The 15,088-nt window shown below is 37.2% G+C and overlaps 1 protein-coding gene across 3 annotated transcripts in view; it reads right to left on the bottom strand.

Moving 5' to 3' along the window:
- Positions 1–14,629, bottom strand: part of LOC105387224 (membralin) — a 92,744-nt gene extending 78,115 nt beyond the window's left edge. The window contains exons 1-7 of one of the 3 annotated variants that reach the window (XM_038105768.2): positions 14,433–14,629; positions 13,437–14,007; positions 12,938–13,232; positions 12,667–12,703; positions 12,235–12,469; positions 11,201–11,291; positions 6,827–6,884 (exon numbers count right to left, since the gene is read on the bottom strand). In XM_038105768.2, the coding sequence (XP_037961696.2) occupies positions 6,827–6,884; positions 11,201–11,291; positions 12,235–12,469; positions 12,667–12,703; positions 12,938–13,232; positions 13,437–13,921 (1,201 nt within the window). In that variant the 5' untranslated portion in view covers positions 13,922–14,007; positions 14,433–14,629. Of the gene's footprint in view, positions 1–6,826; positions 6,885–11,200; positions 11,292–12,234; positions 12,470–12,666; positions 12,704–12,937; positions 13,233–13,436; positions 14,008–14,326 lie in introns of all 3 variants that reach the window. The other 2 variants (XM_011557921.3, XM_038105767.2) reach the window with 2 other exon arrangements.
- Positions 14,630–15,088: the final 459 nt, after the last annotated feature.

A 15,088-nucleotide genomic window follows, 5' to 3' on the forward strand; every position in this document is an offset into this window, starting at 1 on the left:
TTTTCATTTTTTTAGCGTGCAGTCGGGTTTTTTGTTTGTTTTTTATTATATTTTTTTATTTATAACTTTTTAGTTGTTTTTCTTTTATGAAATTTTATGTCAGTAGTCCGGTTTTAGTTTATGAACATTATTTAATTCAAGAATTTTGGTGTTGTAATTTAAATACCTACAATATGCATATTTTTGTAATGTGCTAATCAAGCCTTTTCATTTGATACCCATCACGGCATAGTTGGAAAAATATTATTTTTTCGATCATCACTTTATGTCCTCTAGAGGGCGCTATATACATTTTAATGTAACGTCACATAGCCTATAACCATCGCGCAATTAATACGCTTCTAACGATACCTCATACATCAAAATCTATCAAGCCGTTTAGGCTACAGGAGGGAACAAAGAAACAGACAAACATACATACAAACATACAATCGAAAAACATAAAAAAACTAAAAACCCTTTCGTATGCAAAGCGCAAAAAAAACTCCGTCTAACTGGATACACTGGAGGTCTCGACTGGAGGCATAACCGCGTAATAAGATAAAGGTTTTACCGTCTTTTCGTTACTAGTTCACGTATGCTCTCAGCCCGGCCTTTGTGGACGGATGTTTGTTCGCGGGGATTATCTCACGGTCTCCATATCCAGCTCTGGAGCTAAGCCCGGGCCATACCGGGAGCTTCTAAAGCGCTTATAGTAAAATACTATACTCTGTATACCAAATAAACGACAGTTACATTTACAGATTGTAGTATTGTACGCCTACATTTATACCTACAATTCTAAAACTTAAATTAATAACGTACCTACAGTGTTTTAATATACTGCTACTTTTAAAATAATTATTGTCGTGGCGAAAGAGCGGGGTACCTAGTAATACAGGTTACCACCTAGTACAAGGGCCCTTGCCATTTTTGTTAATGATTTGTTTGTAACAATAAATACATTTTTGATTTATTTATTTTTTTGACCTTTTGTACATTTTTATATACTATATTTTTTGTTATAAAAATTATTGAGTTTGATTGTAATTTCGTTGTTTATTTTCCAATAACGAACAGTACCAACCTACTAAATTTATATGCACTCTATAAAATTAAACTAAAGAGTTCGATGCAGAAATCGTATGACTGAATTGCACTAGGTATAGGCATAAGTCATTCACGACCTCCTCTATTAGTCCGTATATTAAACCTCCCAGTATACATCCTGCTTGATATTTAGAAGTGAACATTTAACGAGCTTGACATAGCTCGCGCCGGAGTCTCCTCGCTAAAGCAGGAGTTCCACGTTTGATGCCCGGCCGGCGCCACTAACTCCGCATATACGATTAAACTTTCCTCAACGCAAATTAGAATCCTTTTCATTTTATGCGACTAGAGAGCTGTTTCACAGTTATTTTGCCGTCAACATAGATTTGTTATCACAGGTATGTCGGTATGAGTTTAATATTTCGCAATTTCCCCGTGAAAATGTTAAATTGCGCCGTCCAACGCACTGTGCCATTCATCATGTGAAATTAATTCTGCAGTTACACTCGCATCCGCCTTACACCGTATACTTTGCTTCGTATTTCCGTTCACGTTTTTGTGAAATATCGATGACAGAATGGGACAGGCGTTATTAATTTTACGTTATTGGTTTGCAGTTCGATTCTACTCGTTTTCACTAGGTTCTCAATTCGTCTGTACTTATATTTTTAGGGTTCCGTTGCCAGTGCCATCTAGTGCTAAGAAAAAAAAAAAAAAAAAAACACGCACTCACGCCTTGTACTAATGTACTCCCTTGCGGGGTAGGCAGAGGTGCATTGCTGCACCCACTTTTCGCCAGAGTGTTATGTTGGTCCCAATGTAATAGGGGGCGGGCCTATTGCCATTTTACGGGCACATCCAAGACCCGAGAACAAATATCTGTGTTTAAACAAATATCTGCCCCGGCCGGGAATCGAACCCGGGACCATCGGCTCAGTAGTCAGGGTCACTAACCACTACGCCATTCGGTCGTCTTTTTTCTTGGCGTTGGTTCGTGCAGCTGGTCTACTCGGCATTATGCATTTATGATGATGGTACAGGTCATATTACAATGTTTTCATTCACCGTATAAGATCTATGGTATATAGAATGAAACATAAATTCCAAAGAAATCATTGTCTCATGCATCTCTGTCCTGAGAAGTGTGGGCGTCAACCATCCTCATACCATCGCGCACTACAGCTACTGCGATGGTAGATCATCAATTTGTTACAAAGTACAAAGAAAATATTTTCCGATAGAAATATATAAAAAATAAACACTTTCTAAAGAAAAACCCTGAAGAAGGAGCAGATAATTGCCGCTCCGAGGTAAACACGTCAAACATGATTGGAGCCGGCACATCATTATTAGGAATCTGCTTATTTCCATCCCCGCCCAATACCACCTAATACCTCTCGCTATGGAAAATTACGCTCAATTGAACGAGCAAAATATTCAACAAATTACCAGCAAATCGCCTTCGAGTACGAAAAATATCGCAAATCAAACACTTAAAGGCTTTTATCGTTGCTATTTCGTAAAAATCATTAAAATAGGCTTACGTAGGTTTTAAACCGAAAAAATAAGAAAATATCTCACGTAATTGGCATGATTGTAGGTACTTCACATTGGTGAAGTGTTATGTTTACGAAAAAATGAGTTCTTTGGAAAATTTTATATCAAAATATATTTTTTCCGACGAAGAAGAATTATTAGAAAATGTACATAAGTACCGAATTACCTAATTAAGTAGATACAACGAAAAAACAAAAGGATCATGTTGAAGCATATACAGGGAAAAACAAATAGAATTAAAAAATATAATTCTAAGGAAAAAAAAACATCTCCATTTTAATTCCAATGCGATGATACTTAAGAAGCTAATTAAAGTCAATACAATCAGAATGTACAAAGGATAAACACAATACACGAGCATTATTAATTCTACAACTTAATATTTGAAAAAAGTAATGCCTCGCGAAAAAATAAAACTGTTACTCAGTAAACAAATATTTTAATAAAATCCTTAATCCTTTTCATTTAGATTGTTACGTTTTGTAGAAGAAGGAAAGTAGAAAAAATAACTAAGAACTCCTTTGTTGAACAGTTAATTATCTCCTCGGGATCTGCGAGTTAATTTCGATATTTTATTATGCAAATACTGGGGGCCTTTTTCTGCCGGTGGGCGATGAAAACCTCTTAGTGATAATGAAGGTAACTCGAACCCCTGCTAATCACCCGATCGGGTTTCGAAACCCATATGGATGGGAGCTGAAAAACTAAAAATGAGAGTGTTTTAATTACTCGTGTGCTTAGATTAACAATATATAAAAAAGTTCGTATAATGTTAATCTAAGCTAGTGATGACTAAAAACAAGCCAAATAAGACAAAGTTTCGGTGAACTTGGATTCGAAAACAAAATACTTTTCACATGACACGTGTCGGGAGAGTATTTTTCTTTATGATTTCTTCTTACTCCTGATATGAATTGAATGCCTATAACGATAGGTAGGTATCTAACAGTTATCACGTTGATAAATCGATTCGAAACACCACAAGTGATATCAATCATACAACAGTCAGCGCAGCGACGGACAACTACAATACCGAGCCTTGCTCATTTGATACTTCAAACAGTTTTTGGTTTTAAGATGAATAAAAATATACTTATGTAAAAAAATATCAAACATATGTAAACATTTCATACATAGCCATCTGACTCCAAGCTAGGTAGCGCCTAAGCTACAGGCTTTGGATATTAATGTCGGACAGCTGAATGGCTGGTAGAAAATGCTCTTAGCATTAACTCCACCTTTTGTACACTTTTATATTATATTTATGAATGATTGCCACTACAAAAGTGTCAAATGTGGGCTTTAGAAAACAGTAGAATCAACATAGAAGCCCGTTGAAGTAAATTTTAAGTGTTTGTCCTTTTTTGGAACATAAAATGTATCTTATAATGTATAGTTAAAATTGGGCTTAAGAAACAAGTGGAAACAAAATCTGTGAAGCCCGATGAAGTTAGCATTACTTTCTTCATCAAAAAAAACTCAATGCGGCTTTACGAATAAAACTCTAGAACAGTCTTTAAATGGAACATTGTTAGCGAAACTTTCAAACTTAATTTCAATGGCTTCTTTCTCGTTCTAAAAAAAGTTTTAAAATATAGATGGATTGCCGAAGCCATACTAATAAATTATAAGCAGTAGTAAATATTATTAAATGCAGTCAATTAATTTGGTTGTGGTCCGCGTGGTCCGTTTGACAGTTGCAGTGCGGTTCTTTTGTGAAATGGCGGGCGAGTTATTAAAATAATGACGCGCGCCGCACGCATTCTCATTTGTCGGGTATTAGCTCCAATTTAATCAGCGATCCACGTAGTTACGCTTAAACAGTAATGATTTCAAACAAACCGAGGCTCGTTAGTGTGACACCAATATCGTGATCAACTACTAAATAAATTGTCTAACATCTAAATCGATATAAATTTCCAAAAAATATATGCATTTGATTTTTTTCTTATATAAAATATAGGCAACAAGTATTACTAGTTTTGGTTTTAAAAGTTTCAGGAATATTCTACAATATGTTTAACATTTATATTATGACTAGCTTTTCCCGCGAGCTTCACTTCGCATTTACAAGGTCAAGGTTTTCCCGTGGTAGTTCCAAGGTAACCATCCAAAGATATAGACTATAGGCTTATCCAAAGTGTCAGCTAACATTTCATAAAATAGTCTAGCCAAACTGCATAAAAAGTAGTCTAGCCGCTTTCCCGTGAAAGAGTTACAAAGACTCATACTTACCAATTTTCACATTTAAAATATAACAAGGATTAAGTAGCCTCAACAACTATTACCCGATGAATCTGGGAGTATGGAATCATATTGATCGGCTTACAAAGGTTGCAAATAACATAAACTTATGCGCTCCTTTCAACTAGTAACGTTGTATAGAAAGGGGATAAATGTCTTTGAGTGTTGTATTTCTCGGCCGCAGTCTCTGATCCTACAAAGGTGTCCACGGATTTCACACAACTGAAATATCATTGACCCGTACCTATGTTATATCGCATAAAGGACATGACGGTATGCTAATTCCGATTTACCAAGCGATTTTGCCTATTGAATATCCAGAGACCTGTGTGTGATTTATTTGAAATATTGTTTTAATAAGCATTTATTTAGAGAAACCTAACGGTAATATTTATATATATATATATATATATATATATATATTACGCACCATATTGATATAGGTACTATGGTGCGTTTAAAAATAGTAACCATGATTAATCTCCATTTAAGAACAAACGCTTTATGTACAAATCGGAAACAATCGCGAAGAAATTTCAAAGACTTCGCTAGCTAGCTTCGATACCAAAATATGGCAGCAAATCTTATAATCTATGCATACGGTATCCTTTGAAAGGTATCTAAGAGATCACATGGATCTAACGGCTCTATGCGACGACAATGGTGGCGGGACCGCAGGGAGTGAACACCTGCTAGACCACGACTCAAAGGCAACAAACAGACAACGGGTTTGTAAGAGCTGGAAACTTCAATCTGCTTATACGGGTAGCTACTTTAAAATATACGCTTCAAAAGAAGATGAAAAGAAATAGTGTGACAAAGTTCGTAAAGTTCAGAAATAAGTGGGAAAGCAGTGGTGAACGTAAAAGAAGAAGTAATATTTGAAAAAAACATTTTCATATATTCGATATTAGGTCCCTTTCATACAAACGTAAGCCAACAAAGGATGATGATATCAAAAAACTCACAAGCAACGGATTATATAGAATTATATCGAATTTTCCAGGCCTTTGCGCGTTTGTCGGTACATTTATGCGATCCCAGGTAAGTCCGGATGAGTCGCCATAGGAACCAGCTGAATCCTATTGAGAGTTTCCACCCACTCCGATACCTTTAGTTCAATAGTTTATTCTACAAATTCTTTCCTAACCTTCTCACAGACCCCTGATCTCTTTACAAAGAAAAATACTCATAGACTGTCTCGTAGCGTCCAATACGTAGAAAATGTTACCGTGCCCTTTACACAATTCGCACTAAAAATAATAAGGCCCCGCTAACAAGCAATTATCTGCGCAGGAAGTGATCTAGTTATGGCGCACCGTGCTTCCCGGATACCAATAATAAGCTTATCGAGGCATTATAAAAGTGAGCACTGGTTTAAAAGGAAAAACCTACCAATTTATTAGCAGCGTTGTAATCCTAAAACTTTTGCTGTCGGCAAAGGATAATCCCACTTGATAACGGCGATCTTTAGCGGGCTTTTTTTATTTTAAAAGGGAAATTCTATGTTCGGAATAATCATCAAAATGAAACACTAAGCCAAGTGGCCCGGATAGAAAAAGAAACAAATTATCTGTATCTAGCTAATTGACGACGGATGAAGGAGAGTAAATCCGACCCGTGAAAATTCATTTTTTTGCAGAGTGGTAGGGGGGGGGGGGTTGTAGCCGCGGGCGCTGCGAGCAATTGTTGTTATTACAAAGAGATTGCCGCTGAGCCGGCTCGCGACTCCGGCGTTTTTATGTTTTAATTTTAACTACTCTTTTATCATTGCCCTATTTATTTTAAAACATTACAATCCACATCTACAGTGCGGTGCAGAAGTGGCATAGGTAGAAAGCGATTCATCACCCTTTTTCTGCTTGTTTTATTAAACAACTTTTGCACTAGAATTTTAGGTAAGTAATTCAGAACATAACGAAAAAAATATAATAAAATATTTTTTCGCAAACTCGATCAGAATGCCGCCTAATTACAAGAATAATATAGAACTCACCAATAAACACGAAGATCTGATGATGAGCGTAGCGCAGCAACATCGATATGGACACCGTCTGCAACAAAAAGAAACGTAATTCTATATTTTGGTCGAAATTTGCATCGAATGCACGTGCACCATAATGGCTAGTGTAATTCCAAGAGGACCAAATCCATTGGTTTTACCTGTGCGTTGACATGATCAAACAGACCTATATATTGCATTGTTTCTTTTTTCAGGAATCACAATACGTTTATAGGAATCGGATATGTAACACAAAAAAAGACAAACAAATAAAACGAATGCAAACATTCCTTTTGTGCGATCCGGTGAAAAACTCAAAAACTGCAGCATTCCATTTTGTTGAAACCAAAAATTCCGGGCGGCTCTCTAATGCATAAAGGGGCATTTAGATTTGTCGGCGCTAGGTTCGTTCGCATTGTTACTTAAATGGATTCAATCAACACTAAGCGTTTCGTTAATGAAATTCAATCGGATGGGGCGCGGGGGGGGAGCAAATGATGTGGCGACGAGATTGATGGCTGACGCCAGCCAGCACGCCGCAGAGTGTGCGACTTTTACACCCATTCAAGGGACTATTTGCCGCCGCCAGGGTCGTGACAACTCGGTACATTGCTGCGTGCAAAGCTGCTTACTCTCGCTGTCGCAGATTTTGGCTGGCGATGTACTGCGAGGAGGCTACCACTGTATAAATGCATCATTGGGCAGGTAGGCAGTGGAATGTGTCCGCCAGTGATTGATGTGGTAAGCCGTCGTTTTATAGGAAGCTCAATAAAAACAAGTTCTGACTTTTATGAATGAATAATAACAATACAATGAATGAATAATACAATGGTAGCAGTACAAGTACAAGATACAAGTTTTCTTTAAATTACAAATTAATGTAATTATTTATGGAAAATTTAAATCCACTCCACAAACTTCTTTTCTTAAATATTAATATTACAACTGAAACTACCACGGATAGCAAACACAAAACCTGCGAAATTATAACCTCTGCAACTGCACTATCCACCAACTACCGGCAACAATACTGCACTAAGGTAATAAAATAAAAGTGATTTCCAGCCAGCGTCGGTTCGGAGCTCCGGGCGTGCGGCCGAGCATGCCTCGCCCGGGTCCGCCGGTCGCCCGGCTCGCCCGCTTTGCCCGGCAATGGCCCGTGCGTAATCCGGCGCCGGACACAAGCTGTTGGTTTTTACGGCGACCGTAAATACACGGACCGGACCGTCCGGCCACATCGATCGCGCTAGGCTTTTACAAAAAGGCACAGGCGTGATACTAGCTAGGCTAGCCTGTATTGGAGTAAGCTTATGAATGTAGCTAGTAACTTTATATGTTTGAACGACAAAACGAATTTTGATGTCATAATGATTGTATTTTTGGTTGAATTGTTCGAGGCTGTACGGTATATATTTGCTAATATAATAATTACGTTTACAAACAGTTACATAGCTTACAAATTCAAATCTACCTTTAATTTAACGGATGATTTTCGCAATTGAATTATTATGAAAAGCATTCGGAATGTAGTTCATTCGATTGCCGGGTTATCACAGGAGGCGTAATAACAAAATGTATGTTTCCCCGTTTGTTGAGTAGTGTTAATGTGCGAGGTGGTGTATTTATTATCAGCCCCAAAACGATCGATCAACGTGCCGTTAGCACTTCATGTGATTGTGGCTGCACATAAGTACCTATACACATTTGCACCAAAGCTTCTAAATATTTTTTTATAGTAGGTAGTCCTTAGACAGGCAGGATAGTGGCTGGATGAGGAAGGCTGAGGGCAGAGTCCTCTAGAGCTCCTAGGGCCAGCAGTGGACGATTTCGAGCTGATGATGATGAAGTAACAAGTCACACGTAACCATCAAAGCTTTTATTTATGGAGATGAATTTTTTAATGATGGTTTTCTAAAGTTGTAGAATAAAATTTGCTAAAATAAATATGTATGCGTACCTACTAATAGACCGACATAATTAAGGTAAGTATGTACACAAAAAGGCAGTGAGTACCTAGTAAAGTTAGTAACAAATGATACTCAATGAATGTTAAACATAGAACTAGAAGTATAGAAATTGGGTTTGAATGAGGGCCGAGCTATAATTTCTCTAACACATACCTAACTAAAATACAAGCAAACGAAGTAGGGTAAGTAATACGAGGTATAAAAACGAATGGTATAACATTCACAAGGTATATGCCCATATGATATAAATTTATTAAGTATAACGATCACTGTGCATAACAAACGAAAGGCATAATTACTAAATACATAATTTCGTAAAGAATAACGTTCAAAAAGTATAATTTCAATTGATATATCGATTAAAACATATAAAGTTCATAATATATAACGTTTATAACATATATTATTCAACGGATATAATATCATTATGTATAATGAACAAAAAAATATATTATCATTGGTTTTGGTACTAGGGTTTTTCACAGCGATATTATTATTGAAGCTATTTTGGGAGACGCTCCGCTCCGCTTCGCTGCGCTCCGCTTTGGTTTCGACGAACATGTGCACCTAACACGCTCCTCCTCGCTTTGCTCGTCGTCGCACCTATCTTTAGGTTTTGGTATTAGGGTTTTTCACAGCGTTATTATTATTGAAGCTATGTTGGGAGACGCTCCGCTCCGCTTCGCTGCGCTCCGCTTTGGTTTCGACGAACATGTGCACCTAACACGCTCCTCCTCGCTTTGCTCGTCGTCGCACCTATCTTTAGGTTTTGGTGCTAGGGGGTTTGACGGCGTTGGGTAATTAAACACATATATGATATGAGAAGAACTTTATACAAAATGATAGTATATATTTTAATTGATATACGTAATGTATGTTATACGAATTGATATGAGTCCTCTTGAGTGTTAGTTATTTTGATATTATATGAAATGTAAGTTATACCAATTGAATCTTATACCTTATGAAAATATAGATGTTGTTGTTATACGTAACGTTCATTATATATTTTGAACGTTATTAATGTGAAATTATACATTTCGTTTTTATACGTCGCAATACGCACCCAACGAAGTAAGATGTAATTATAATATACCTAACTACCATTCCATACAATGTTTCGTTCGCCGTAGCATAGAGGCGAGCAAAAAAGCATCATGTTAAATGCAAAATCAACACCGAAACAAAAGTATTCTTCCGCTATCCAGCCAGCACCTACGAAGGTGGAATTTGGTACCGTAATAAAGTTTGAAAGGGCAGTAAAAGAGCCATAACTGTTACTTGCGAGAGTCCTGATTTTAGTGGCGAAAGGCGGCGGCGGGGGGTCGCTAAGAAATCCTTTTTAATTGAGCTTTTGGTCTTACATAACAAATACATAAGGTAGGTAGGTTTATTTTTTATAATTTTGATAATGGTTTGGTGGTGGTTAATTTTGGAAATAAATTTTACGGATTTGTAACTTTGTCCGACTGTACAAAGTTACGCCATCTGTATTCCAATTGTGGAAGTTCTGACTAGTTCTAGCTAGGCACCTTACATAACGAAGCGACATCTAGCGTTGAGTAGGAAAACTGTATAAAGGTGATGGCCCGAAGGAGAAGCTGGAAAATTGCTTCAAATATTTTTTCTACTCGCCACTAGATGGCACCATCAAAAATATACGATTTTATGAACATTTTCATCGAATGAATCGAGATGTTAGAATATTTTATCATTCGAGTATACATAAATGGCATCACTAACTAAAGCTCAGAATAAAAACTTCCTGTATTGATCATGCTCTGTGGTGTGGTCAGTGTGCCATCGAGGAAATCCATGCTGGGCAGCTGGGACATACTCTAAGGCTGGGACAGTAAAAAAACTTACTCCCATGAAAAAAAAAATAACTCGCTCGACTATTCCCGCACAGAAGAAAAATATTATATACCATGATACCAATACTAAATGCCCTTTGAAGAAATCGCATTCGCCGCGCCGTGTGGGTGCGAATGCGAAGTCGTAACTACAGTTAACTGTTAGCAGAAACGTAACAGTACTGTGGACAGGCTTAAAGTCAATTTAATAGGGCCTATTTGGCTGATGTAAAAGGGGCAGGTGTTATTTAACTTTTACTCTTAATTAAAATACATGAAGTTGGCCTATCTATTATATTGATTTCCCACCTTTGAATTATGTTTTACATAAGTCCCCTGACAGGGCCCTACCACAGGGCACGGGACGCAAGACGTGACAAAAGTTTTGTATCCTGCTCACTCACATAGCGAATCCTCGAGAGCGAGCGCGACGTAGAACTGTGAACACGTCATGACGAGCGCGTCTTGAGCCCGTGCTGCTCCATTTAAATGACACAATCAAATGTCACAATGGACTTGATAAATAGACAAGTGAAGACAGTACTCACAAAGACGAGCATGATGAAGAAGGCGGCGATGTAGGAGCTGCGCGCCGTCAGCATGGACACGAAGCGGTAGTGCTCGCCGGTTATCACGTTCCTGGAAGTTAATACCATCTTTGTAATAATGAAAAAAGAGTTGTTGTATTTATAAAAAAAGGCGATACGGCTCGCAACCTATCACGTGAGCACAAATGTACAGCGAAAAGCCGGTGGCTTGTTTGCGAGTCATCTCTGACTACCCTTTCGGGAATTTCAGTCGTGAGCAATGTGAGCATATTATTATGTAAAAAAAAGATGTTTCAATGTTTGTTAAAATATTTTCCTGTGGGAATTCCGGGATAAAAAAAAATAGTCCATTATATGTTAATCCAGGGTTACTGTGAGAGTAGGAAAGAGTATTAATAGACACAGGAATAGGACTCTGAGCATAAAAACATATTCAAAAGAGACAGTCGCATGTCTTTCTAGTCTACAAGCCTGTCTAGTAAACCATCAGTCCCACAGGAATCATCGGTTAGTGACCCTTCTTGAGTTGATCGACCAAATTTGGTTAAGCAGAATTCAAACAATGCACATTATCGGTTGTTGGTCTATTGACCTACATTACGTAAACAAACTGCTCTTCGGTGTTTAAAAATGTATAAGTGCCGTAAGTTATTATGAGTAATCAATCAAGAATCTTAGTTCTGCCACTCTATCTACGAATAGAAAATTGCACATGAATGACTTTTCGTGGATACGATATTTTTTTTGCAAATATCAGTAAAGTTGTTGACCTCATAATTTTCGCAACAGCAGTAAAAGAATGTCAAGGTGCCAATTCTTTTAAACTCATTTTAATACTTGATACTTTCAATTCGTACAAACCTGTTTTTAGCAACTGTATAGTTTGTATACTTGACCTAAAATACGGCCATTGATGAATAAAATATCTGAGGCATCAAAACTAGAGTGGTTTTTGATTGACTAATCTGTGTATTTGACAAAGTAATTAATTTCTTTTCCATAGTTTTTCGATTAAAATGTAATTATTATCTTACCTCAAATATCCTTTATTATCCTCCTGTTCAGCCAATGTCTTGATAGACGCCATAAGCAAGTCGTCATAGCCCAGGAAGCCATCCAGGACAAACCTGGAGAACGGGTCCCCGAAACACTCGTCCTGGATGGGGTCCAACGTGACTATCTTCACGGGGATCTTGAGCCGCAGCCGAGCGCTCGGGGACAGCCGGAGGAAGCCATACTCCAATGAGTACTCAAGGATGTAGTCGTCATCTGAAAATAATAAGGACTTAATGTTAATTTAAAGTTAAAATTATTATTATAAAGTTAATATTATGAATATAAAGTAAAAACATATTTGTTCTTGGATTTCATTAATGAAATTTATATTTTTGTTTTCTTATATTGTATTTTTTTTTACTGATATACATCAGAATGTTACTAAAAAGTGAATAAAATTTCCAATTTACCTTTTGAAGAATCGTTAGCAGCTCCTTCGTCAGATTCCTGTAATTTAAATTACATAATTAAAGTTAATAATATGCCAAAAAAAGGTTTTGGCAAATGCTGTCATAGCACATATCAGATAACTGCCTAGTCCAGGTAATAAAGAGAGGTCATAGAGAGCATCTATCTAGTGTATTTAAAGCCATGAGTTGTGAATGAAATAAATTACCATAAATCAAGCCATTACAAATCATACTTTGTAAAATGTAAATAGGTATTTCATACTACACTTACATCAACTAGTTTTGTTTCTTTATCTAGATCTTCAACCAGACCCATGATTCCTTCCCAAATAGACATAGAAGGTTCTACTTCATCTCCAGATATGATGGTGGTATTAGCATCCAGCTCGGCAAGGTCAGTCTGAGGATCAGTTCTACTCTGAAGATAGGCAGTTTCCATGACCTGGTCTGTGTGAGACCCATCATCAGCTTCATCCACATTTGTGATGTTTCCATAATCGTTACCATCTCTGATGTATTCTTCTTCTTCTGGCTCCTCACTAGTAGATGATTCTATGTTGATAAATCTGAAATTAAAAAAAAAAAAATAGTACTGTAGTCAGTAACAAGGATGTAAAATCATAATTTATCATCTTTAAGAAGAAGTATGGTATTCTTTTATAAAAATTAATATGTAGGGCAAACATTTTTGGTAATATTTGTTTTGCTAATTCATTTTATTGATAAAACTTTGTGCATGCTTATAAGAAGTAGGATACAAAGGATCTTACCCTTCTGTAGCCAGCATGCCAAGCATAGAGTTAATTTCCTCCTTATCTTTCCTAAGCTTCCTCTCCTTAGCATAGCTTTGTTCAATAGTGTAATCCTGAGAGGGGTTTCTCATTATCTCTACTCTAAGTATTCCATCTCTAGGCCATGAGTCCTTCACATGGTTCAAGCAGGTTGTGGGTGTTCGTGAGAATGCTATGTGAATATATGCTAGTACAAAGAATGCCGCCACAGCTTTCAACAAAACTAGGAACTCAAAAAACCTTCGCACTGGCCTGGGGAATGTTCTAGCATATGCAACGGCAAACTTGAAGAACAGTGCATGGAAAAGCCTCTCCCTGACATTGAATAAGGGGTTTTGGTTGTTGTTGCGGGGTCGGTTCATTGTGGGGTTGATGATGGGTCCTCCGGGAAGCAAGTTGTTGTCTGGATTCACTCCAGGAGGCAGGTTGTTCATGATCTGCGGGCCTCCACCATTGTTGGACATGTCGCCTCAGATTGCAGTACACCGACTGTTGCTCTCCCAAGGTTTTCCACTAATTGGTGCAGCTATTTACATTGTTTTTGAATAATCTGTAATATAAAAAATTAAACTTTAATTATCTAGTTTTTAATTAAAGTTATCATCACTCTGTGTAGACTTTAAATCATCATTCAATAACCTCTATGAAAATGTCAAAGTTAGAGGGCATATCATACAGTACATTATTTATGTCACCAAATTAAGACTGTTTTTGCTAATAGGTTTAACTAGGTTTCCATGAGCTAAGCCAATCACCTTTCTCTAATAGTGTACCTATAGTTTTAAGACAATTATTGACAATGTAATGAATAAGTGTAACTAATTTAAGCGTAAGTGATACAGTGCATTTTAATGAGCCCTGTTGTATACCTACGTTATAGCGCCCCAATCTTCCTCTGAAACACCGAAATCACTTCAAGAATATGCGTTGATAGTAAACCAATGAGTAAAAGGTAATCAAGTGAAAAATGTCGACCTGTCAAATTTGTTTTGTTCCAAAACCGTATAGAGGCCACGGTAATTATAGATAGAAGAACAAAGAAATATCCTTCATTTGTTTTATCCAAAAATAAATAGGAAGGCCTTAATTGTTGCACACAAGTCACTATTTATTATAATCAAAATATAAATAGGAAATTGAAAAGTATACTTCTGACTTCTGTCAGTTGTCACGTCAATAATCTTGACATGTCATGTAGAATCAACCAAAATGCAAAAAAGCCATGTTGCGTAGACGGTATAAAATGTTATATTATGTCATTGCGTTTGCAACCATTTTTTAACATGGTCGTGGTTGAGAGGAAGTTGAGAGAGATGAAAAGGAAAATAGTATGTACGATGGTCGTCGCCATAGAGTTAACAATATTTAATCATTGGCCGCCGCTTCGCCCGCGCGCTGGTGTTGTAAACCCGGCCTAAAGCCGCGTCCGTAAGCCGCGTCCGCAAGTGTGTCGGTGCCTCAAAAAACCAAAAAAAAACCTACGCAACACACCTTTTCTGAAATATCATCTGTGAAACTTTTTAGTCTGTGAACAAAGTTTATATTCTTCAAGTTGGTACCTACTGCAATGTCAATGACAGCAAACTTCCGTTTCCTTTACTCTCATTAATTTTTCATTAACTGCCTCTGTG

Source organism: Plutella xylostella, chromosome 19 (genome assembly GCF_932276165.1).
Source record: "Plutella xylostella chromosome 19, ilPluXylo3.1, whole genome shotgun sequence".
NCBI lineage: Eukaryota > Metazoa > Arthropoda > Insecta > Lepidoptera > Plutellidae > Plutella > Plutella xylostella.